This window comes from Chelonoidis abingdonii, chromosome 21 (genome assembly GCF_003597395.2).
Source record: "Chelonoidis abingdonii isolate Lonesome George chromosome 21, CheloAbing_2.0, whole genome shotgun sequence".
Classification (NCBI taxonomy): domain Eukaryota; kingdom Metazoa; phylum Chordata; order Testudines; family Testudinidae; genus Chelonoidis; species Chelonoidis abingdonii.
Window position 1 is genome coordinate 14,987,835 of NC_133789.1, and position 26,339 is coordinate 15,014,173.

Consider the following 26,339-nt stretch of genomic DNA (forward strand, 5'->3'; position numbering starts at 1 on the left):
GCAGCTATCTATGTTTCTAATGATCGAATTGCCCATTACTAATACCTGTGTCTTCCTAATAACTGGAGTTCCCTGCCCCAGAGAAGTATCCTCAGTATGAGAGGATACCACAACATCTGGGAGAAGGTCCCAACTATGGGATCGTTTTCCTCTGCTCCAGTTGGATGTTTTTCTTCCCTGAGGCTCTCATCCTCCTCAACAGCACAGAGGCTGTCAGACCAGGGGTGGACCGTTCTACTATGTCCCGGAAGGTCTCATCTATGTACTTCTGTCTCCCTTAGCTCCTCCAGCTCAGCCACCCTGGTCTCCAAAGTCCGTACATGGTCTCTGAGGGCCAGGAGCTTCTTGCAGCAAATACATACATCACCACCAGCCCATACATGCTGCACTGGGTGCAATAAATTGGGTAGCTCCCACTGTGTTGCTGGACTTCTGCCTGCATTCTTTTTACTCCCAAAGCTTGTTCCCTTGTTGGTGCTTTGTTTTTATCAAGCAGTGTTTTGACCTTTAAGTGCAAAGAATGTTAGGTGTATCTCGCCCCTGTAAACTCCCTCACCAAACTCCCCTGTTAGCTGCTCCTGTTCGAAATAAACTAGGTCTGTCAAGCAATTAAAAAAATTAATCGCAATTAATCGCACTGTTAAACAATAATAGAATACCATTTATTTAAATAGTATTGTATGTTTTCTGCATTTTTCAAGTATATTGATTTCAGTTACAACACAGAATATAAAGTGTACAGTGCTCACTTTATTTTTGATTAAGTATTTCCAGTGTGTAAAAAACAAAAGAAATAGTATTTTTCAGTTCACCTCATACAAGTACTGTAGTACAATCTCTTTATCATGAAAGTTGAACTTACAAATATAGAATTATTTACAAAACACTGCGTTCAAAAATAAAACAATGTAAAAATTTTAGAGCCTGCAAGTCCATTCGGTCCTATTTCTTGTTCAGACAATGCTCAGACAAACAAGTTTGTTTAGATTTTCAGGAGATTGCTGCCCACTTCTTGTTTACCTTTGTCACCTGAAAGTGAGAACAGGCATGGCACTGTTGTAGCTGACATCACAAGATATTTACAGGCCAGATTTGCTAAAGAGTCATATATCCCTTCATGTTTCAACCACCATTCCAGGGGACATGCTTCCATGCTGATGACAAGTTCTGCTCAATAACCATCCAAAGCAGTGTGGATGGACGCGTGTTCATTTTCATCATCTGAGTCAGATGCCACTGGTAGAAGATTGATATTATTTTTTGGTGGTTCAGGTTCTGTAGTTTCTGCATCAGAGTGTTGCTCTCAAGACTTTTGAAAGCATGCTCCACATTTCGTCCCTCTCAGATTTTGGAAGGCACTTCAGATTCTTAAACCTTAGGTCGAGTGCTATAACTATCTTTAGGAATCTCACATTGGTACCTTCTTTGCGTTTCGTCACATCTGCAGTGAAAGTGTTCTTAAAATGAACAGCATGCTGGGTCAGTATCTGAGACTGCTGTAACATGAAATATGTGGCAGTATGTGGGTAAAACAGAGCAGGGGACATATTTAATTAATGCATTATTGTTTTAATGAGTGTCATCAGCATGTCCTCTGGAATGGTGGCCAAAGCATGAAGAGGCATGTGAATGTTTAGCATATCAGGCACATAAATACCTTGCAGTGCTGGCTACAGAAGTGCCATGCAAATGCCTGTTCTCACTTTCTGATGACATTGTAAATAAGAAGGCAGCAGCATTATCTCCTGTCAATGTAAACAAACTTGTTTGTCTTAGTGATTGGCTGAACAAGAAGTAGTACTGAATGGACTTGTGGGCTCTAAAGCAGGGGTAGGCAACCTATGGCACATGTGCCAAAGTCGTCACACAAGCTGATTTTCAGTGGCACTCACGCTGTCCGGGTCCTGGCCACCGGTCTGGGGGCTCTGCATTTTAATTTAAAATTAAATGAAGCTTCTTAAACATTTTGAAAACCTTATTTACTTTACATACAACAATAGTTTAGTTATATATTATGGACTTATAGAAAGAGACCTTCTAAGAACGTTAAAATGTATTATTGGCACACAAAACCTTAAATTAGAGTGAATAAATGAAGCCTTGGCACACCACTTCTGAAAGGTTTGCTGACCCCTGCTCTAAAGTTTTACATTGTTTTGGTTTTGAGTTCAGTTCTGTAACAAACAAAAAAAATCTACATTTGTAAATTGCACTTTCATGACAGAGATTGCGCTCAATACTTGTATGAGGAGAATTGAAAAATACTTTTTTATTTTTGTAATAAATAATATACACTTTGATTTCAGTTACAGCACAGAATACAATATATGAAAACGTAGAAAAACATCCAAAATATTTAATAAATTTCAATTGGTATTCATTTAACAGTGCAATTAAAACTGCAATTAATCATGACTAATTTTTTTTAACCATGATTTCTTTTAGTTAATTGCATGAGTTAGCTGCGATTAATCAACAGCCCTAAAATAAACACTTTCTTCTCAGCTCCTGAAGGGCAAAACTTCTTAAAATCATTCATGGGTTTAGCATTGGTATTAATATAACAATTGGAATAATTTGGTTTGTGAAGTAGGATGGGTAGGCCCAGGGTTTTAGGTAGTAACAGACTGGCCTTTCATTTCCAATAGCAGGTCCAGCTCAAAACTACATATCAGAATAATTACAGCAGCCAATTTGGCTAATCATCGAATAACTGGTGTCCAGATCACTGATGTATAGTAGGAAAGCCGCTTTATAGGCTGTACCCAGCAGATCCTGGTTGGAGCACCATGGAGTTAAACAGTGGTCTTTGTGCTATGAGATTAATTGGCTGGATTAGGATTTGTAGTGTGAGAGAAAAGAATGAAACAATGGGACTGAGAGCCTTTTGGCATTATCACAGTACAAAAAATCACTGTCCTCTCTAAGGGGTGGTAACTAATCACTTACATATATATCAACCCAAAAAAATCACCACCACCTTTGAGATGTTAAATTAATGTGCATTTGATTGTAGACTGATTTTGCCAGAGATTGCTGTGCATTCATCTTCATTTTAAAAATTCTATTTCCCTGTTGTTTCTGGTAAACTGCAACTACCTGTGCACCTTCTCGTGCAGCCATCATCCTACTGGGGGCACAACTTCATTTGCTTTAACTACATATAGTGGGCATCCTCATTCTTGGTATAGTTTAAGAGAATTTGGTAGAAATACACCAGGGATGAACTTGATCTGGAGGTGTTACAAACTAAGAAAAGCAATGCAGTGCTTGTATTCATCCTTATTGAATTACATACCAGTTAAGATCAGTTAGAAAAGCTCCAGGTATCCCTCGAAACAGAGGGAATGTCAGTACTTGTAGATGGAGTTTTCTGTTCCACAGCAGAGAGGTTGATCTTTGGGCAGGTTAAGGAGGTTGTCGGCATTTTGGTCTTAGCTTTATGTGAACAGCTGCCAGTTTTTAAATTATTTTATTAATTGGCTTGGAAATTTGAATTGTTTTTCTCATGTGAGCTCAGCTCATCTGATGCACTTCATTTGCAACCATAAGATTGGTTTATTAAGTAGTCATACTAAATATTTTGTCAGTCTCCAACCACAGAACCACAAATTCTAGATTGTAAATTCCTCGGTGAAGGCGCTGTTCTCTACGGTGGTGAGCATGTGACCACTTAACAAATGCGTTACTTTATAAGAATACTGTTTTCTGATGTAGAACGTATAGAGGCCAGATTAAAAGAATGTATTCTAGTTAAAGTTTTCACAACACTCGCATATATTTTAATTTGTAGGAGAACATGGGTGTATCAAGTTGCTCTAAAACAATGTTTCTATTTTAACTAGCGTCATGTTAAGGTTTCCATAAAAGGCTTTTTTCCTTAATGGAATTGTTCAGCTTCACTGGTTATTTTACAGGAACTTAACAGTACTGACTTTCATTAATATTGCAGGATTATGTCGACAAAGAAAAGGCAATTGCCAAGGCCTTGGAAGACCTCCGAGCAAACTTTTACTGTGAACTCTGTGACAAGCAGTATCAAAAACATCAAGAGTTTGACAACCACATAAACTCTTATGACCATGCTCACAAACAGGTAAACAGCTGCTGTCACTGCAGATAAGTACCATGATATTCTCGTTGCAGGAAGCATCTTTTTCCTCTTGTTTGAGATGTGTTCAATTGCCAACAATGGAATACTCAGTGAAAGAAATGTAACTGATGGCATCGGGGGTTAAGTTTTGAACTAACCATGTTGAGGAGCAGGTGGCAGTCAGACTGAAAAGGAGATTAGGTGTGTATGGATGGCTCCCACTTCATTCATCAATGCTTTGGAATGAACAGTGGAGCTTCTGAGGCCCAAGTAATAGGCCCTATGATGAATTCCAATAACTGGGATATCTAGCTTTACATACTAGATTGCAAATGGAATAGAGAATTGTGAATCTGGGTGACATAGGTTTTATAAAAAGAATGGCGGTTGCAACAAGGAAAAAGTCATTAGGAGTAATATCCAAGTCCTGTAACTCCACTGAGTTGGCCAATTCTAAAAAATTCTCTATGTTGAAACATTTGAATTTCAAAAAGTGGCCTATGTTGCGATATCTATAGACATCTTGCTGTACGTTCATTACTAAAAGTTCAGGCCTCAGACTTAGGGCTTGGCTACACTTGCGAATTAGAGTTCATTAAAGCAGTCCCAGGCGCCATAGCTCACTGCCCGTCCACACTGGCAAGGCACGTAGAGCGCTCTAACTCCACGGCTAGAGCGCTTATGGTACTCTACCCTGGCGAGTGGAATAACGTTTGCTGTGCCTTGGCTACAACGCCTGGCGTCAGTGTGAACGAGGTGTTGTATTATTGCGCTCTGACCAACCTCTGGAAACGTCCCATAGTCCCTTTAAGTCAAGTGATCGCTCTTGTCATTGTTTTTGAATCGCTGCAGGAATGCAGATATGCCCTTTCAAAGCTCTGTTTGACAGCTGGCATGCTTATCTGCTCCGAGACAAAGCAACCATTACTGTGGAATGCTGTGTGAGAGGGGTGGGGAGGGGGTCTGCTGCTGTTTGAACTTACAAGACAGCATGCTGACATGCTCTCAGCCCCCCAAGAAACCCCTCCCTCTCCTCCCACGTACACACAACACGCTCCCTGTCGCACCCTACCCCACCCTCCCCATTTGAAAAGCACGTTGCAGTCACTTGCATGCTGGGATAGCTGCCCATAATGCACCACTCCCAGTGCTGCTGCAAGTGCCACAAATATGGCCACTCCAGTACACTTGAAACTGTCAATGTGGACAGACTGCAGCGCTTTCCCTAGTGTGGTCTCCGAAGGCTGGTTTAACTCAAAGTGCTCTACAAAGGTAGCCATGCCCTCAGTCTGTTCACACACTTTAGGCCAGTGGTTTTCAAACGTTTTGTATTGGTGACCCCTTTCACACAGGAAGCCTCTGAGTGTGGACTCCCCCCCCCCCAGTTATACATTAAAAATGGGAGGGGTAATTTAATTTAAAGAGGGCTGAGAGCTGTCAGCCCCCATGTAACCACCCTGCGACCCACTGAGGGGTCATGACCCACAGTTTGAGAACGCTTGCTTTAGACTGAGTTTTAGGCATTACATAACTTTCTGTTTTAAATGTGTGTCTATAGATAGACGAGGTGGGTGAGGTAATGCCTTGAATTGGACCAACTTCTGCTGGTGAAAGAGACAAGCTGAAGAAGAGCTTTATGTAGCCCGAAAGCCTCTCTCTCACCAACAGAAGTTGGTCCAATAAAAGCTGTTACCTCACCCACCTTCTCTCTCCAATATACTGGGACTAGGACAGCCACAACAACTCTGTCTATAGATATCGCTTCTCAGAAAGAAGGGATTTTGATCTTCTGTAATATTACCTCTAATAGAACATCATTAATTTGTCCTAATGACTGGAAGATGTATTGTGCATTATTGACTTTTGTAAAACAGCAAGTGAGCAACAAATACAATTTTAAAACCAAGGAGAATGCATCACAGAATATACTTCGTTCATTTAAGTATAGAATTTGATACTAAATAAATTCAGTATTTTTTTAAAAGTAACAAAGTTTTAATAATACGAGACCTCGCTATAGCACTCCTCAATTCTCCAAAAACTATAGTGCAGTAAATTATGAGGTTTACAGACTAGCAAAGTACAAATTAGTGAGTTTCTGTTGTATTATGGAAAACAGCTATACAAGGGCTATTTTGACTAAGTTGATGGGCACATTAGACTGCTAGTAGACGGAGTTGTTGCAACCTTCTGATTTAATATACTTTGGATTTTTCGTCAGTTTGGCTGAAATTTGAGTGTATGGCAGCAGAGGGGGCCTGTTTAATACCATATCTTTCAGTGTGATGATATATTAATGGCAGCTCTTGGTAAATGTATCTGAACAATTAACAGAGAGATCTACAGGAGAGTGACTGAACTGACACATTTCAGCCACAGCTTGGAGAGACTTAGAGGAAAAACTGACCTGCAGAGCACAGGCCACCCTCATGCTGGTGGAAGAAGTGTCCACCATTAGTGTGCGAGAACCGGGTGGCAGAAGTAAAAGCTGCTTGGGGAAAACTTCATGCTGGCATAATCTTCTCATCCATACAAATAGATTTCTGCTTTTGGTGAAAAACTCTTTCTGGTGTTGGTCATCTGAATGGATACCACCACTGGATAATTTGCAGTTATTACACCAGTATTGAATGAGTCCTGGAGCTTATGAACCTCCAGATATTTTTTTTTATGGAAAATCATCCAATAAACAGTTCAGGAAGTCATCTATAGAAAGTTAAAGGCAGAAGAAATCGAGCTGCATTTAGGAGAGTTGTGCAGTGTTAAGGTGCAGCTGGCCTTGTTAAGAAGGTCTGAGTTTAGCAGCAAATTTTAAACTGCCTGGGAATATTTGAAATAGAATCTTGCAGTAGATAACTATGTCTTAGCATGTCCCATTGCCTTTACTAATTATGATTGAAGGTAGGGTCACTTCTGAGGGACAGATTTATTTTTTTTATGAGGGTAGCTTTTAAAATACTAGTGTGTAGTTCTTTTGTGAGACAATAGAAGGTACTGTAGATTGACGAGTCAGCTTTCCTAGAATCATCTTTGATCAGTGAAGGAAGCACAGTGATGTGAAGAAGACAAAAGCATTTATTCTTCTTGAGCAGTGACTTATGCAAGTAAGGTTAGTTAATTAGCCCAAAAGGACAACTAGTGTGCTAAAGTAAACCAAGTGCAAGCTGTCCTGCATAACCTTTAGTTGAAGCTGAAAATTATTTTTTTTAAAAAGCTATCCCATTTTCTAGAATATTTTCCCTTAATTGTGCAGCCTCTTCAAGGAAAAGGCAGCAGTGATAGTTACCTTCCAAGGAAATAATGAAGGTGGAGTAGAGAAGACATTTCAGAACTGAGATCGACTTTTTATTATCTAATGCTATAAAGCAGAGAGATTCCAATAGTAAAAAGATGATATAGTTAAGGTGAATCACCTTCTGCCTGTTGCCAGAATGTATAGGAGACCGAGATTAAATAAAGCACTTGCAGACTTGATTTTCTTATTTCATACTTTCTTTGGATCATTTTTCTGCTCAACTAAAACTTGAGTATGACAGAGGCTGGGAACTTGTATTTCCCATTTGGCTTTATTGCTGGGGAAAACAAGACTCCACAACATCCTTAGTGATAAATATACCAAACCTCTATAGTCACTGGAGTTTGGTGTGCTTGGCAATATCTGGCAGCAGTGATCCGATACAGATGTGTGAGAGGGAGAAATTCGTAAGACCATAACTTTGGTTTACATTTTTCGTAGCATATTACCTATCAAGAGTAAATTTCCTTTGGGAATAGTCATTGCTTTTAAATAATTTAAAATGGCAGTTTCCTTATTTCTAAAACTGCTCAGTGGACATTACTTTATCCCTATTAAATAGATCTTCCATCCCTACATCTCCTTCTGTTCCCAAGATATAAAAACACTGTCTTGTATTCCAGGAAGGAACTCAGGATTATTGCGAATCAGGGACAATAGGTAAGTGTATTGATCCCTACCCAATACATTTTGGACCTGCCACCAAGTTGTCGACATTAAAAGTATAAAGGGAAAGTCCTGGTTATGTATGTTTGTTAATGGAGAGACATATTTGAGTTCTCCAGCTTCACAACCAAATTCAAAACACCAGGAATTCTCTATCTGGAATTTTTCAGTTTTCCAGATTTTGAATTGTGCATTAAATTGTGAAATACATATTCCTGTGACTGCCAAGACCCATTGGCTGGTTTAATTCTCTACATTTTTAACCAGAATATCTGGGAAATAACACTTTTTTTTTCTCTTTAAAATAAGGTTAAGATTTGAAAATAAGATGATGTAATGGATATTTTAAAGAGTATAACCCCATCCTCAGAGTAGTAAATTCCTCTGAGGAAAAACTTGAGAAGATTTATTATGGCAACTGATATTCATACAGAAGCGGGAAATGACTCAAATAAATTAAGACTTTTTGAGTACATTCAAAGAGCAGTTAAGAAGTGTTAATTTTGCTTTGTACCATGGAAAGTTACTGTAATTTTTAATGGAGATTTCTAAATGAGAGGAGAGCTGTTGGGTGCAGCAAACAAAAGTTAATGGTTATGTGTGAACTGTCCCACCTCTGAAGCTGTAGAAATCCTGATGCAGCCTTTTATTAAAGGTTCAAATTCAAAAAGAAAGGGTTAGATGAAAGGAAAACTTCGGTAGCTAGCTGCTGACTTAGTGATATAGAAAAGAACCCCTCCCAGTTAATGCCTCAGCTCAGATGTATGCCATTAGGCATCTAGGGAGGGCACCAGAGCCCTTGTGTTTTATGGGGATGGCAGATTTCTCCCTTTGTGATGCTACATCAGTCACCTTTGAATTAAACCAGCTCTATGTGGCTTGGAATGATGCATGTAGCTTTCTAGCCTCGGCACTCAAATATTCTATATTTACATTTATGTTCTCCTTTCTTAGAGCCCTATTCCTATTTGACTACGTCATACAATATTGATGATCATCAGTCAGACAGGGATCTTCTATCTTCTGAATAGTGTATGATACACTACAGCTTTTTCAAAACTCCAGGACCTGTAATAGTCTCTTAAATCTTACAACTTCTGGCTTATTTTTTTAAATCATCCTCTCATTTGACTCCAGGAACTTTTAAGTTCTATAACATAGCATTGATCAAATGTTTTCTGAACTTGCATATCTATATCCACTAGTCAGTTTTCCATCACTACTGTGCCAAGTAAGAGGAGAAGCACCATTGCACCGCCCAGCAGAAAGGAAAGTGCTCCCTGTGTAGTGCCCTAAAAGCACAGGATTAGTTGAGTATTCCGTGGCAAGTCTTGTCTTCAGATGTGAGGGCCCCGGACTGTTCACACGTGTGAGAATTACAGATTTACTTTAAATAGAATGCAACTCATGCAACAGTATGATCCGACTAGAGAACCTATCCCTTCCAGGCTACTGTCCTCATCTCTCTGCCAACTGCTATTAAATAAAATTAGTGTACTTTTTAGTATATAAGAGCAGATACTGGTTTCTGAACCTTTTGCGTGAGTTTGTTCTGTATTGTATACGCTTCTGGGAGAGACTATATGGTCTGTCATGTATTGTGCAGATATTTAGAGAGTCTGTATTTCATTTCATAAAAATGATTATAACATTGCACTTGTTTTTTACACTCATCTAGCAAGACAAATGTTTTTGCATCAACTTGTGTGTTAGACGGATGCAGACATGGATTCTTTTTTCATCTTTGTCTCCCTTCGTATTTCAGTTTCAATTTATGAAAATAACTCCTAAACCTAAGGGGATACCTGTAACCCTGTGGCACTGAGAACTTTTGCCCTTCACTGATATTAGCATTCACAAGCAACAAACTCCAGAGGTGGCATTGACTAAGATACAGTTCTGTAGTATGCCCAGAGCAATGGGAATCCAGTTCTGCTAAATAACTTCCCAAGTTATAGATGGAATAAATGCAGAGTCACAAAGGGAGGAGCATCACTGCACTGAGAGAACTAACAAAATAGCCTTCCAAAATGTGCCTTTCTTCATGAAAACACCTACATCCTCATGTTTCAGTTGGTTCTAAGATACTTGTTTCATTTTGAGGGCAGATTATTACAGCCTTAGTGTTTCCAGAGTCTCTACTTTATAACACCAAGTAGCTTCAGGATATTCTCTTCACTTTGTGAAGTCCCCTGTACTTGAGTTCTGTCTGAAGGCAGATACATGCTGAAGAACATGAGTAAACTTTTTCTCCTCTCCCCACAACTGAGATCTGTGCATGATTTTATTTCAGATTAGCCTTCTCCTTCTGTTTGAAGAGTTCTGAGCTGAAAATAAATACTCAGCAGACTCAACTGTCTTTGTGCCCTAATAAAATAAGTACCAGATTAAATGGTGTAAAGTGAACTTCAGCCTGGAATGCTTTGGTTACTTCATGGGTCAGAATTCTGGCTTTATTGTTCGTTCTTACACGCTCTACTGAGCAGCTGTTTGTCTTGACTGAGTCTTCCTTACCTGCCTGTAATGGGCATATCTCCAGAGTCTTGTATGTAGCATAAATTTAAAATCATCCAGGAATGTAGCCTATTGAGCCTAGTTAGAGAAGTCCTGTGGGCATATTTTGTAGGAGGGTTGTAAGTTGCTTTAAATGCCAGCATCTCATGGCATCGTAAGACACCCTCGTTTACCAATCTTCTTTCTGTGCACCAGATTACTATGGTAACTGTAGAGCTCTAGAAAACCTGTTCTGAAAGCGCCTGTTCATGCCCCATTGAAATCAATGGAAGTTTTGCCATTGACTTCCGTGGGCACAGGATCAAGACCTAAGTCATAGATGAAAATATTCTCATACTCCATCTAAGCTGAGGTTGGTGGCTGTGGATGAAAACACTACTGATTCCATGAGATGAAGCATTTCAGATTGTTTTATGATGATCTCCTCAGTACAATCTGAGTGTCTTATCTAGCTGAAGTGTCTACATTCTGGTAACGTTCATTTCAAGGTCTGGAGACTTGTGTGTTTCTTGACTGGCCAGTTTGTGATTTTGTGAAAGTGATCTCTCAGTGTAACCATTACTACATTTTGATTAATAAAGTGATGAATAATACTCTTGATTTTCTGGTAACTTTCGTTCTGAAGTAGGTCAGTACATGTATTGCTACTTGGAAAGCATTGCTGCTTCCTAGGAAAGCCAGTTCCTCAAGCCATGCCTTTTTTTATTTCCTGATCTCTAAATCCTCTTGTAGCGTGAAATTGTCATTTGGTTTAGTAAAGCTCATAACAGAAAAGTCTCATATTAATCAGTATTTAAAAAAGGAGTGATGATCTTGTTGATGAGCTTAGGGACCTTACAATTAGATGAGCATTTGTTTAGGGATTTTAGATGAAAAAATTAAGGCAGATTGTTTATTGAATACTTTCTATGAAAGGTAAGGCCTTGTGTGTTGAAAAATTTAACTTGGCATCCCATAATCAGATTCCCCTAGATTTAGGCCTTGACGGTTTTGGTTGTGTCTATCCCAATTATGTGTTTGGGTAGGTGGGTGGTTTTATTAGTATTCTAATTCTGTTGACTGGTCCATTGGTATGTTCCATTGACACCACTGACATCCACTGGTGTGCTCATATGTGCTACTTAGTTCAGTTCTGGACTTGGAAGGGAGGAGCTAATTGTTTATTCCATGGCAGGACTTTGTATAAGACCACTCCACAAGTTGCTTTGCACTTACCAAACTGCCTGTGAACAAGGACTTTTGGATCTTGTGTCCATAGTCATTTGTTTTTACAGGTTTGCAAACTGGTCTTTTGTTTTTCCATGATTACTTGTATATGAAACTTGTTAGCAATTTAGCCAGATTTCTTGGCATTTTGGCTATTTCCAAACTTTTGTGCTTGAAAACGCATCTTTCAGAGAGCCAGAGACTAACTACCAGTACATAATATTCCTCATTTTACATCTTATTTGGTACAACCCTGAAGAATGATGGTGCAGTGCTGTGAGAGAGTTTAAAATGCTAACGCTAGCAGTTAGATTATCCTTACGTCCAGTGAATAAAGTAAATGTGCACTGGTGCTGAATTAAGTTGAAGATTAACCTGACCATTGTCTGTTGGTATTAAAGGAATTATGCCACTTGTCATGTAGTCCGATATTCACAGGTCATAGTTATCGAGAACATACTGTAAATTAATTTACCATTGCACTAATATTTACTTAGACTTTCTTACAGATTGAGAATAGTTGACAATACACAGAAGTTTTTATGTTGATAGCTAGAGCATCTGGAATACACTCTGGATAGGGACATGTTATGTAGAGTTTATGTAAAATCAGATAATTGTTTTTCTGGAGGTGGGGGATAGCACAGTCTTTAGGGCACTGTTGGTTTGGCTTTTGAAAACGGTGTAATTACTGTTTACCCAAATCACAGGTAAAGATCCAACTCAGTTGTCTGTCATTCCCTTCCTTTACCGAGTCTGCAGTATATTAGTGTAGTATAGTGATACGGCACTTCCTAGCGCTTTGCATTGCATTTCTCACTTCAAAATCAAAAGTCTGGGGGGAGAGAAGAGCAGCACTGAAGAAAGCATTAATTGTCTGGTTAAACTGTGTGTGTAATGAAAACACGATTACACTGTGGACAACACCACCATATTTGAGCCTGCGACTCTAGTGAGCCTGCTGTACGGTTCAAAGGTGGGTGTTTAAAGCCACATCTGAAGGATGAAGAGTGGGTTTCTGGGAGTTTGGTGTTTGCACCCTCCACTTACTCATACAAAGTGAAAAGTTGTAATTCATTTTTATTGTAAAAAGCTGGGTCATTTTTTCCCCCAAATGGATGAAAAATCCAGAAACTTGGCATCGAACCTCAGTTCAATTGTTTTGCCAGCTGTTGGTAACTTTTAACTTCCTGGAGCATTTAGATAAGCAGTTTTAATCAGCATGAAAAAAGCTGATACCATTGCTTAGCCTGTTCTTCCTCTAGAAAGAAATTTATTATTCATTATTTAACATATTACCTTCCCCCACACCCTAAGCCCTTTTCATCCTGGTCAAAGTAGTGGTTATTTCAGGTGAGATCATTGCGCTGTGTGTATGTACGTGCATTCCCTTCCTCTTACCCCAAAACTGAGCCTTTCAGCTTTGATGGATCAGCACCTTAGTCATTACAATAGTCTGCAGATATACTGAGCGCTTGTGTAGTAATGCTTGCTTTTATTTTTTCTCTTTTCCACTCTTGTTATATTTTTACTTTCTTTTTTCTTTGTGATGTGACGTTTTCAGCTGATGTGTTGAAAGCAAATCCTTCTAATTTTGGAGTCCAGATCACAAGAGTGAGTTTCCTTCTACTAGTGTCTGTAGCTGTATTTCTTTTTTTAAAATTCTGTGTGTGTGCGCGTGTCCTCTCTTCTGATTTTGATGAAGTTCAATTACATTTAGTAAATATTATTAGGTAAGAGAATCCCCCGTCTTGTCAATTTTCATCTTTTTCACAAAGCAATGTTCACTTTACATTGGGTCAGATCAGTTCCTCAAACTTGATCCGTTTGATAGATTTTCAGATTCTAGCATGTGATGAATATCTCTATGCAGTTCTGTTCTGCTCAAGAATCAGCCTTTGGTAAAGGTTATATTTTGAAGTAAACAATTGTTAAATTATAGGCCAAGGTTTTTCAAAAGTGACTACTGATCTTTGAATGCCCCAATTTTTAGAAGCTCAGTATGACACACCTTACAGGGATCTGTTTTTCAGAGGAAGTGCTCAGTGCTTTGGTACCAAAAAACAGGCAGCCAAAATCACTAGTCCCTTCTGAAAATCTTAGCCAGAGCTGCTTGCTAGTTTTCTCTGTGGATCAGGACAGCACTCTTAAACTAACTGTGTATTTTTACAAGTTAATCAGTGGAAAAAGCATTTTTCCGCTAAGGTTTAAGACTGAGATTTTTTCAAAGCTGCCCAATGGATTTGAACACCCAACCTATTAAAGTTAATGGGCTTTGGGGATCAAGCTCTCCTAGGGGCTTTGAAAATTGCATCCTAGGTCAAGAAAATGCTAAACTACTTGGACCTAGCTCTGTTTTCCCCATTCCACCCCAAGCTTCCAGTCCATGCCTCTCTGGTATCAGTGCCACTTCTGATTCTTTTTTTCAGTGGACTTACTAAGAAACTGGCAAAGCCATGCTGCATTCTTGCTAATATTGGAAATTTTTCCACGCTGTCCAAACATGACATACAGGAAAATGAGTTGCTGCTCATGGTAAAAGGTATTTTTCATTTTGTTGATTAAACAATCACTTTCATAATGAATTCAGTTCTAGTTACACCCCACCTCCCAACTGTAATTTGTACATTGCTTTTCGAGATAAGTACCTGGATAATTTTTCTGCACTAGCTAATCCCTTTTCATTCTTTGGCGCTTACTATCAAGACTTCTGTGATGCACTATCAAGTATATTTGCACCCTGCAAGAACAGCAGAGTAAAGTCACTTTTTTTCCTTCCAGAATTTGCTTGTTGCTTTGAAATCAGCTTTATTGTACATGCTAAAGAAAATGTATCAACACTGATTGGAACTGCAGATATTAGATATGAAGTAGTAGCCAAAAGTGATCAACAGTTGTCTTTCCATTTAACTGTTGGGAGGATGGCAATGTGCTCTGTTTGGCTTGGTGGACTAAGATGCTGTCACTCCATCTTAGCTCAGTAAATTTGTACTGGTTGGTGGTGGGGTGGGATGACAACATACTTTCCAGTGTTACAGCAGAGAAACTCTTTAATGCACTGATTCACTTGCCCTTTTCATCTGATTTCTCTCACTGTCTCTTGTCACAGAGGTTGAAAGATCTCAAGCAAAGAGAATTTGCTCGCAATGTCTCTTCAAGATCACGTAAAGATGAAAAGAAGCAAGAGAGAGCCCTCCGGCGTCTACATGAACTGGCTGAGCAGAGAAAGCAGCCTGAATGGTGAGTAGTAGAGATCTCTGGCCATGGCTAGACAGCATAGAAATGGGTTTCACCTGAAGTAAAAAGGTTACAAAAACTACTGCTTGTAACCAGTACATCATTCTTGCTGCTGTGCATCTGAGCCATTGCGAAGTGATGTGTTTGCAAATAGCAAGGCTTGAGCCTCAGCCTTCTTTCCATTGACATTCAGATGAGTAAATTAAGCACTATGCAAAACAGTTGTATTTGTCTTTCATACCAGCTGTAACCCATAGCTCTTCATAATGTTAAAGAATGCAAGACATTGGGCAGTATTGGATAAAAGTTACCCCGAAAAGGGTGAAAAGCCATTGTTTTAATATATTTACCATATACTTAATTATGCTAAGAACAGGCCTAGGGGGCATTAAAAATTAAGCATGGACAGGAGAAAAATTATTTAAATTGAGGTATGACACCGCCTGTAATCTCCTTTGAATCTCTCTAATCAGCCTTCCCCTCTATTTTAAAACTTTCCATAGTGCTCCTGGAAGCGGGCCCATGTTCAAAACGACCACTGTGGCTGTAGATGAAGAAGGTGGTGATGATGATAATGATTCAGCAGCTAACAGCAGTTCTTCCATCCAATCAACTTCTAGCCAGGCTACAGAAATAACCATGGACAGGGGAGTCATTCTGAACACTGGACAAGTCAACAGCACTGTTTTGTCAGGCCAAATACCAATCCAGGCAACACAGGGAATCAGTTTTGGCATTAAGAATAATTTGGGAACTCCACTGCAGAAGATAGGAGTCTCATTCTCCTTTGCCAAGAAGGCTCCAGTAAAGCTTGAGTCTATAGCGTCTGTTTTCAAGGACCATGTGGAGGAATCAAGTCCTGCAGATGGAACAAAAACTGAGGAGAGAGCCTCCTCCGATCAAGGGACTTTGCAGAAGACTGGTGAGGCTGAGACCACAAATAGTCCTGACAACAGAGTTGAAGATGATGACCAGCATGAAAAAGACAATGGATCTCTTGCCACTACATTATCTAAGTTAAAAAAGATGAGAAGAGAAGATGGACCAATGCCACTAGAGCCAGAGTATTATCATTATATTCCCCCAGCCCATTGTAAAGTAAAACCAAACTTTCAGTTCCTGCTTTTCATGAAGTCCACAGAGCAAATGGAAGCAGAAAATGCAAGCAAAAAAACAGTGCATGAAAGTAAAAAGAGTAACTCTCCAAAACCCAAAGCTGGCAAACACACAGAAAAGGCAGCTGAGTGCACTGTGCAGCAGAAGGAGCCAAGTACAACTGAACTTACAGCTCAGAGAAGCAAAGCAGAAGCAAAAGAAATTCCAGAAAATGCAAGTTTGCAAGAAAGCAAGCAGTCTACAGAAAGCAATCCCCCAAAACAAGACACTGCTAAAGAAGCCACTCAGCTTGTCCCGGGTTGTAAAGAAGTCATCGAGGGACCGAAGCATCCAATGGGACCCTTTTTCCCAGTTTTGAGTAAAGATGAAAGCACTACTTTGCAGTGGCCTTCAGAACTTCTGATATTCACCAGGGCAGAGCCATCTGTTTCATACAGTTGTAATCCCTTGTATTTTGATTTTAAGCTGTCACGTAACAAAGATGCTAAAGCGAAAGGAGCAGAAAAACCTAAAGACACATTAGGTCTTTCTAAGGGAAATATACAATCCACAGAATTTAGTGACACAAGCAAAAGCAAGGAAAGAGGAAGCACAACTAACAGTTCTGCTGCAAAACCAGAAAATAAACTTGTCTCTGTCTGTGGTACCCAGAGCAAGCAGGAGTCCAGCTTGGCAAGCGTTAGCAAAGTGGGAGAAACAGATGACAGTAGTAAAACTCTAACCAGTAAAAAAGACAAGGCTGGGAAATCCCACAAACATAAAAAGAAAAAGAAGCACAAAAAGTCCAGCAAGCACAAACGTAAACACAAGGAAGAAGCTGAAGAGAAAAGCCGAAAAACTGACATGAGGGAAGAGAAACCCAAGAAACGGAAAAAACACAAACACAAAAAAAGCAAATTGTCTCTTCCTACTGAATCAGAGCGGGTGCTGAAACCAGACGTGCCCGATGAGGGGAGCCATCTGCAGAAGAAAAAACACTTTCAGGACCCTCAGCGGAAAGCACTCTCTGCGGAAGAGGGGACCAGTGGCAAAAAAGAGGACAGTGGTAACTCTTCCCAAGAGCACAGCAGCAAAAAACACAAGACTGACCTGCAGCTATCATCTGCCTCAAAGAAGTGGTGTTCTGCTCCTTCTTTTGGCAGGTCCAGCCATAGAAGCCGGCAGAGTAGTGGGGACTATGAAAGTGATGAAGGCTCTCTCCGAAAAGACTTCCGACAGAAATCTGTGTCACAGTACAGTGATGACTATGACTCTGGTAGCGACCACTCCAGAAGCCGTTCCAGATCAGGGCGAAGACATTCTTCTCGCAGGTCCTCTCGAAGGTCATACTCAACGAGTTCTGATGCCTCTTCAGACCACAGTAGGTATAGTCGCAGGAGAAGTTATTCAGATGATAGCTATACTGACTACAGTGACAGGTCAAGGTGTCATTCAAAGAGGTCTCATGACTCGGAGGATTCTGACTACAACAGCTTAAAACACAGATCAAAAAGGCACAAGTACTCCTCCTCGGAAGATGACTACAGTCTAAGCAGAAGCAGGTCTAGAAGTCGAAGCAGGAGCCGAACCCACACTAGGGGAAGGTCAAGAACAAGAAGTCGGAGTAGAACACGAAGCAGCAGTTGCAGTCGCAGTCGAAGCAAGAGGAGAAGTATAACTGGCCGCAGTTGGAAACGGAGTCGGAGCTACAGCAGAGATCGCAGTCGGAGCACAAGAAGCCATTCACAGAGATCTCTTTCAAGAAAGGGCTCTCGGGATCATGAGAGCCCTGAAGACAGGAGATCTGGGCGAAGAGACTTCATCAGATCCAAAATATATCGCTCGCAGTCTCCACACTATTTCAGAGCAGGCCGAAGTGAAGGGGCTTTGAAAAAAGAGAGCAGAGGAGATGAAACAAAGGTAACTGGCTCTCTCCCTCAAAATAGCTGTAGTTCTAGCTTGGGGAAAGCTCCTGAAAGTGATTGTGGTCCAGAAGAAAAGAACTCGGTCACAGCAAAACTGCTGCTAGAAAAGGTTCAGTCGAGGAAGGTTGAAAAGAAGCCCATTGCTAATGATGAAATGCTAGCAGGGACAAACAAGGTTGGGATAAAACTTAAAGATCCTCCACAGGGGTACTTTGGCCCTAAGCTTCCCCCCTCATTAGGCAACAAACCAGTTCTGCCTTTAATTGGGAAGCTCCCTACAATCCGAAAACCAAATGCCAAGAGGTATGAAGAGGTGGGAGTAGAGAGGGGTGAGGAACAAGAGCTGTCAGAGGCTGATGAAGTTCCCCAGGGTAGCACGGAGAGTCAGTTGGGAGTCCAGCCTCTGCTGGAGGAGGAGGTGGTGATGCTGCTGCAGGACAAACCACTGGAGGAACAGAAACCTGCTGAACCTGCTGTGGAAACACCACCAATTCCTCTTGAACCGCAGGCACTTCCTGAATGCTACAGTTCTGGAGAGCTAATTATGCCACACAGCTATCTCTCTGATCCCAATGATGGTGATGCATTAGAACCCATGGAGAGTGGTAACCCGCCTGTCCCTGTAGAAACCAGCATGATGCCTTTAGTTCCAGATGTTGAGCACTTTCCTAGTTACGTGACTCCGAGTGGGGAGCCAAGCATTGACGGAGAGCCAGAAGGAGCAGAAGATTCCTCCCTGGCACCACTTGAGAGCCAACCAATCACTTTCACGCCTGAAGAAATGGAGAAGTACAGTAAGCTTCAGCAAGCAGCTCAGCAGCACATTCAGCAACAGCTTCTAGCAAAGCAGGTCAAAACCTTTCCTGCTTCAGCAGCGCTGGCCCCAGCAGCACCTGCTCTGCAACCTATCCACATTCAGCAGCCAGCAGCTGCATCTGCAACATCCATCACCACTGTGCAGCATGCCATTCTGCAGCACCATGCTGCTGCTGCTGCTGCAGCTATCGGAATTCACCCACATCCTCACCCCCAGCCTCTTGCTCAGGTTCATCATATACCCCAGCCACACTTGACACCCATTTCATTGTCCCATTTAACCCATTCTATTATTCCAGGGCACCCTGCTACATTTCTAGCCAGCCATCCCATACATATCATTCCTGCATCTGCGCTCCATCCAGGTCCCTTCACCTTTCATCCTGTTCACCATGCTGCTCTTTATCCAACACTTCTTGCCCCTCGACCTGCTGCTGCTGCAGCTGCTACAGCTTTACATCTTCACCCTTTGCTGCACCCCATTTTCTCAGGTCAGGACTTACAGCATCCTCCCAGCCATGGCACATGAAGAGAAAGTAACTCAACCTCAGAGAATGGAGACTCGCACATTTCGAAAAGTGGGGTGAAGGTGATCCAGCTGACAGGTGAGATCTGAAAATTTCCTTTCACTCTTAACAGCCGAGGAAGTGGGTTCTGGCTTGAAGGCCATACCTGTGGTGCAGCAGTTCAGTTTTGTGCGTGTTGTGTGCATTTGTTTACCATTAGGGATTTTCTCACATTTCCACATCTGAGAGAACATATTTATGTAGCACTATCATGGCCCAGATGAATCATCTCAAATTCAGAGAGACAAGATGCTTTGTGAAGGGCTTTTTTTCCTGTATTCTTACGTTTGTTCATCTTCCTTCTGCTCTCTTGTAAATTACACACAGTGTTTTCTACTCTGGCTAATGGTTCTCTCTCAAATCCTTGTAATGAGGTCATCTAATTAAAATGGTCTACATGATTGAATCCTGGTTGTAATCAGTGATGCTGCATGCATAAAACATTTAATAACTGACAGCTGTGTCCTACCAAGAGGACTTTGCTGGAAGGTCATGGCCACTCTTGGTTTTGCTGGGGCAGTGACCAGTTAGCAGACATTGCAGAAGAGTTCTTGGTAGCTGATGTCACATACCCCACTGTCTGATGTACGTGGCGAAGGCGGAATAGGATTTAATTTTAAAGCTTTACTGAACAAAAGAGCTAACTGTGTTCAAAGCACTTCTCCATCCTGCGTTAAAATTCTGCTTTCAGGTGAGGATTGTGTGCTGAAGCCTTTTGTGTGAAACAGAGAGGTGTTCTCAGATTGCTGGCTTGTGACTTTGGTGTAGGCTTTGACCACTGTACTCTTAAGAGAGATCTTTCATACTCCGATCTTCCAAAGTGTTGTAAAAAACAGGCATTTGATAGAGAATGAAAGAAAAATCCCTTCCTGAGTTGAAGCAATACAGAGGAGCAGAACCCAATAACAATCTGGAGAAATTAACCAGAATATGTAAAATGTATTCTTTTCTCTGTAATATTGATGTTTATTAATTTATAGGATTTTTTTAAATGTAAAGACTTGCACTGAATTCTGTAAACGTAAAAATGCTGCTTTTTGTAGCTCATATAAAAAAGGTTACATATTTGTAGTATACTGCAATAATATTTTTTACAGCCAGTTCTTTTAGTGGTACTTGTTCTGGTGGCTTTTGTGTAAATATGTTTGCTGTAGTTAAAATAAGACACTTGTAAAGGTTAAACTTACCGTTTCAGCTAGATACAAAATGACTAAGCATGTATATTTTATCAAGCTCATGTATTTTTGGAGTTTTTATGGACTATAAAATATATAAAAAAAAAATCGTCATTTAGCATTTTGCAGAAGAAAAATGTGAGATTTGGAATAAATGCGGTGCATTGAAGACACTTATGACTCTAACAGCTAATGAATTGTATCACTTTGGAAGGTGACGACTGCTGGATTTGTAAAATGCTGTACAGATGGAAGCAACATAGGTATATATTACATGCTTGTGATCTAGAGCTAAGCCGCTAGCTTCAGAGGAATCTGATCCTGCTGGCAGATTCAGGAGTGTCAAGAAATTAGGTTAAGTCCCATATAGAACAAAATGCCCATGTTTGTTCCTGGGTTTGAACCATTGACTTGCAGATGTCACCCTAGCTACTTGTCAGGCACAAGTCCACTATTCCAATGATAAAAGAACTGTTAGCTTTAAAATGTGCCCTTTTATTTTGAGTGAGGTTTTTTGGTTGATCACTTATTCATTCAAACTCCTCCCGCCTGTGACATTTTTCTGAAGGGATTTGTTCACATATCAGCCCCATTACTAACTCTGGAAGTTCTGTCTCTCCACTAAACAGCTGTTCCCATTGTATCAGCCCTAAAACAGGAGCTCCTCTCCTGCTTGCTTTGGAGGAGTTAAAGTCCAGTCTCTGGTTTAGTGCATGTTTCAAATGTGCGGGGCTCCATGCTCTCTCTGTTCACAGTAACTCCCTTGTGGTCTAGATTGGAAACATGGCTGGATTCCATGCTCTGTGCTGTCAGACCCAGGCCAAGACAGCCTGCTCTGAGATGAAGCAACAAGCATGCTGTGGATACAAGCATAACTAGCATTCCTGTTCTTCCCTTTCCTCCTCATACCCCTCTGAGCACTGTAGAACTGAGAAATCGGGGATGTAAATTCAAAGGATTTGAAGCCGTGAGATTGCTCGCTATTTAAAAAGAGAGATATTTGCATTTTGAACAAACAGCACTGAAAAAAAATCACCTGTTAAAATAAAGGGACTCCATTTTTTAATTGATGTAAATATTTAACAGATACAGTATTAAGGTTAATGTTTCAATGCTGAGCTTCATTAGCTTTTAGATTCAGTATGCGTGTTCTGGCACCCGACAGACTGCAGTGGGGGGAGGGGGTTGACTTCCAGAATAGTGCTAAAAATGAACCTAACAAGCATAAACAAACTGTATTTAACTTTGTCACATAATTATATATATATATATAAAAAATATGCTGTAAAATGAGGGAAAAGAAACTTTCTAATAAACCAAGGATTTGTGGAAAAATGATGATGTTCTTCCCAAAAACACAAGACAAGCTCTTGCAGCTGGTGGTTAATCTAGATGGAAATGGAGAAGGGGGTGGAATTTGGGTCGTCTTTTGGCATTCTCAGTAGTCTGAATTTCAGCTGTTTTAAATGTTCATTGCAACAGAGGAGAACTGAGACTGTTGCTAGTAAGAACTGCTGGGTCATGTGAAGACCTGTCTTCCAGTGCTGGCTGTTCAGTGAGCACAAGGATTTCCTACCATGTGGTAGGTTGCAGTTTGTAAACGTGGTCTCTGGCCTCCTTGGCATGTGGGGGGAGGGGGTTCTTAAGAGGCAAAATTTATGTAGAAATTACATGCACAATAAAACCTCTGCTGTAGTCTCCAGTGTGCTGCTCTGAGCCTTGCCTCCCAGAGCTTTAGCTGCCACTTTCCCAACTCCATCTGCTGTAATCTTTTCCAAGAGTACAACACAGCCATCCGTTTCCTGCCTTGCTATCAGTGTGTAGAGATGGGGAGTTGGAGGACAAAAAGCCCAAAATGATCATTCCTTAATCAAAGAAGTTGTTTTCTTTAGGCCTTCAGCAGCACCTGTTTCTTAGCACCTTAGGCTTCAAGGAGAGAACTGGATCTTCCTTTTGAAAAAGCCCCTCACGGTCGCATCCTCCAGGCCGGGCTGGGCTTTAAATTACAGCCATTAGGTACTGGAAGCTTATGGAAGGCTGCAAATGAAGGTCCTAGGTTCCCTCCTCTGGGGAGGGAGAATCAGTCAGGTCACTGTTTTGTGCAGGAAAATTTGTAGGGATCCACAAATGAGAGGTTGAAAACCTCTGCTCTAGACAATGCTTGCCAGTTGTCCTACAATCAGAATTTATGGCTCTGGGGCTGAATAGTTGCCATTGCCATTGTTAGCCAAACGGGCTCATTTCCCCCTGGAGCTATTCAATTACCCCAAGGAGGCACGGAAGGCAAGAAGACGGGTACCAAGTTTTTATCATCAGTCCAGCTGAGGCGGGTGCTTTCCTCGACTAGTGCCAGAGGAGACAAAGTCACCCTTACTAGCGCAGAACAGGTTGTTTATACTAAAGGTTAACAACTTTAGGTGCATAATTCTGCTAGCCATCATTGTCTTGAATTCCTTTTAAGATAATTGGATCTGTTTAACATCTTTCTACTGAGTCCTATGTTGTAACAAAGGTCAACTCTAATTGTTATGGTCAATCACTCTGCTCAATCCGCCACGAGTTGATCCCTGCACACACGTAGCCCTTCTTGAATGCACGTACTACAAATACCTAGTAAGAAGGTTAAACGATCCAATTATCTCTAAAAACGGAATTCAAGAAGATGCATGGACTAGCAAAATTTATGCACGTAAAGTTGTTTGTCACCGTCTACTAAGAAAGCCTGCTCTGCGCTAAATAAGGTGTTGTCTTCTCCCTCTGGCACTAGCCGAGGAAAAAGCACCCGCTCAGCTGACCGATGATAAAAGTTTGGTACCCGTCTTCTTGCCTTCCGTGCCTCCTTGGAGTAATTGAGTAGCTCCAGGGGGAAACAAGCCCGTTTGGCTAACAAAATGGCACCCCAGATGGGACTTCTCTCCCTGTAGGGGGCACTGACCGGCGGCCGAGGGCGATTCCGAGGAATGGCCACCCCGAGCGTTGGTTTGCTCGGGCTTCGGGTCGTCACAATTGGCCGGGGCGGCTGCGTCCCCTCTAAAGAGAACTCCGAAAGACACGGAAGCAAGATGGCTTCAGAAGAAGGGGAAGTCCAACTGCCGGACACGGCCACTCCGGGTGGTAAGTGCGTTTACCTCCTGGGTTTGAGGAATAACGCCCCCGAAGTGTGGGTTGGACAGTGGATACCATCTAGGCAGCCTGTGTAAGGGAAGGTATATTAACACTGTTATAGTTTTATGAATGTCTTGTTGTTGTATTATTAAGTAAAAAGGAATGGCCCATGAATAATTCCATTAACTCCATGAGTTCGTGGGCCATTCTGGATAATTATTGGGACTTAGAACAGCCTCAGGGATTGCTCCTGTTCCTAGGAGGAGTAATCTTGTTTTTCTTCTTAATGATGTATTGGAAACCGAAATTGTAATTGATTGAGGGTTTTGTGTGAAGTGACACTGACCAGGTCTGAGACTTAAGCTGACTCCAGCTGCCCCAAGACTCCTGCGAGGGGAAACCCAGTGACCAGGATATCTTGATTGCAAGGGGGGTCAGCCGAACCTCGTGACCCAGTGGATATCTAAGTTGGGGCTAGATCCCTATCTCTTCCTTTATTTCGATAAAAATTGGGTAAAAGCACAATGGGGTCCGGACAGAGTACCTCTTCCGGGACACCCTTGGAATGTATGCTGAATAACTGGAAGGCATTTAGACACCAGGCTGATTATGGAATTGCATTATGTAAAGATAATCTTGTAAAATTCTGTACTCTTGAATGGACGACATTTGGGGTGGAATGGCCCAAGGGGGGGACAGTCAGGCCAGAAATTGTACAGGCAGTACATAACATTGTGACCCGGGACGGGCATTGGGACCAATATCCCTATATAGATATTTTGCAGGACCTCGTGGCCAGTCCTCCCCCATGGCTGCAAAAATGTAGAGCACGGACTATTAAAACCTTACTGGCCACACACTTATAGCGCAGAGCAGGCTTTTTATACGAGGTGACAAACAACTATTACGTGCAAATTCGCTAGCCCATGCATTTCTTGAATTCCTTTTAGAGATAATTGGATCGTTAACATCTTCTACTGGGATGCTTCTGTACGTGCATTCAAGGGCTACGTGTGCAGGGATCAACTGGGAGTAAGCAAGGATTGACATAAGCAAAGTTGACCTTTGCTCTAACAGTTCTCCCCCTAAAAGCATTTGAGAGCTCGAAGGCCCCAATCTTCAGTTTTACCAGCTGGATCGTGCCACATTTGTTGATATACAACTTGATAGCCATACTCTGATAATACACCTAAAGGGAGCAAGCAACTAGGGTTAATAGGATGTAACAAAATACAGCAAGAGAAAACCGTTTCAGAGCCTCCTATTTGGGTAACCAGGAGGTAAACCAGTCTGTGTTCCACCCACCCCAAGTTTGGACCGGGACTGGGCTAACTTCTCATTTCTTTTGTTAGTTTGTTACCACCTTTCCATCACTATTGTAAAGAGAATTAGACCATTAATTTGCACAGACTCTCCTTCTTCTGCCAGCAAATAATCAAGGGCTATATGGTGCTGTGAAGTGGGGGTTCTTGGGTTCTGTCTTTCCAGGGTCCATGCACAGGGGGTGGACTCAATGTACCTGGGTGTTACTGGTTTAGACGAGGGAGGGAGGAGTTTGTTGTTACAGAGACCGGAGAGGGACTGAGGACCCAGCCCAGGAGACAAACCGTCTGGCCAGTGGAGGAACAATGGGCTGCAGAAAGAGGACCCCTCGCTGACCAGCCGGTTCCAGCCAGAGGTAGAAGCTGCGAGGAAAGGGACTCAGGCTCCTGTTTACGACCCTGTTACACTGAGAGAAAACAATGAACTGAGCGGGCGGAGGCCAGGGATATCAGAGACGCAGCGGAAGCAGGGGGCTCGGGCGGCGAGGGAAGCAGCAAGCCCACCTGGATGCAGGGAGACTGGATGTGCTGTTATGTGAAGGCCAGGCTTGAGGCCCTGAGAGTTTCTTCTGTGCTTTCAACCTCACATAAACCCTCCTGTTTTATGCTGGCGAGAGTCACTCTGGTTCGAGACGGTTGCATCAGCCTTTGGGGTGAAGTGGCCGGGGGTCCAGAGTGCGTGGCTCCCGGAGGGCCCACGGCAGAGACAGACGTCTGAGTGCCTCAAGAGGTGCGGCTCCAGGAGGTGAGGGCCTGACCCGAGAGAGAGTGGACCCCGAGAAGGGCTGTCTCACGGAAAGGGGCACCCCACGACCGCACAGGCAAGGTTGGGCACGATCTGTGAGTCGTGACAGTGCTGAACCTGCATTCTCCATTTGAGTTGATGATAGCGAAAAGGTCAAGTGCTGTGGCTGTCTGGTTAGTGACTATTTCCAAACGCCTGAGCCTAATTATCTGATTTAGGTTATAAAAGGTTCCCTGACCCCGATACAACCACATTGGATCCAGTGCTGGTCCGTATGTTCTATGATCTTTCAGGAGGCCACTCCTGACTCCACTTTGGGAAGCTTCCGGCAGCCAAGGTGAGTCCACGATTCGCCTCTTCCTAATTAGATCATCATATACTTGATGCCCAATTTATTACCCTGTATTTGAGGTTGTAAAAAGAAAGGGGCTAATATCCACGTAACGAACCTGACAAATTGGAGGCAACCTTCGGTAAGCATATGCCACAGATCCAGTAGTGACCTTTTAGGGCCCAATCCCATTAGCAAAGGGACCATCCCAGGTTTCAGAATCCATGTTTCATCAAGACAAAGAAACC

General features: G+C 41.8%; 1 protein-coding gene across 9 annotated transcripts in view; it reads left to right on the forward strand.

The window, feature by feature from the left end:
• Window positions 1-21,923, forward strand: part of GPATCH8 (G-patch domain containing 8) — an 85,332-nt gene extending 63,409 nt beyond the window's left edge. For 6 of the 9 annotated variants that reach the window (XM_032796004.2, XM_075059641.1, XM_032796007.2 and 3 more), the window contains 5 exons: window positions 3,953-4,096; window positions 8,012-8,048; window positions 13,339-13,388; window positions 14,884-15,014; window positions 15,515-21,923. In XM_032796004.2, the coding sequence (XP_032651895.1) occupies window positions 3,953-4,096; window positions 8,012-8,048; window positions 13,339-13,388; window positions 14,884-15,014; window positions 15,515-19,376 (4,224 nt within the window). In that variant the 3' untranslated portion in view covers window positions 19,377-21,923. The remainder of the gene's footprint in view (window positions 1-3,952; window positions 4,097-8,011; window positions 8,049-13,338; window positions 13,389-14,883; window positions 15,015-15,514) is intronic. The other 3 variants (XM_032796005.2, XM_075059643.1, XM_075059644.1) reach the window with 1 other exon arrangement.
• The last annotated feature ends 4,416 nt before the right edge of the window (window positions 21,924-26,339 follow it).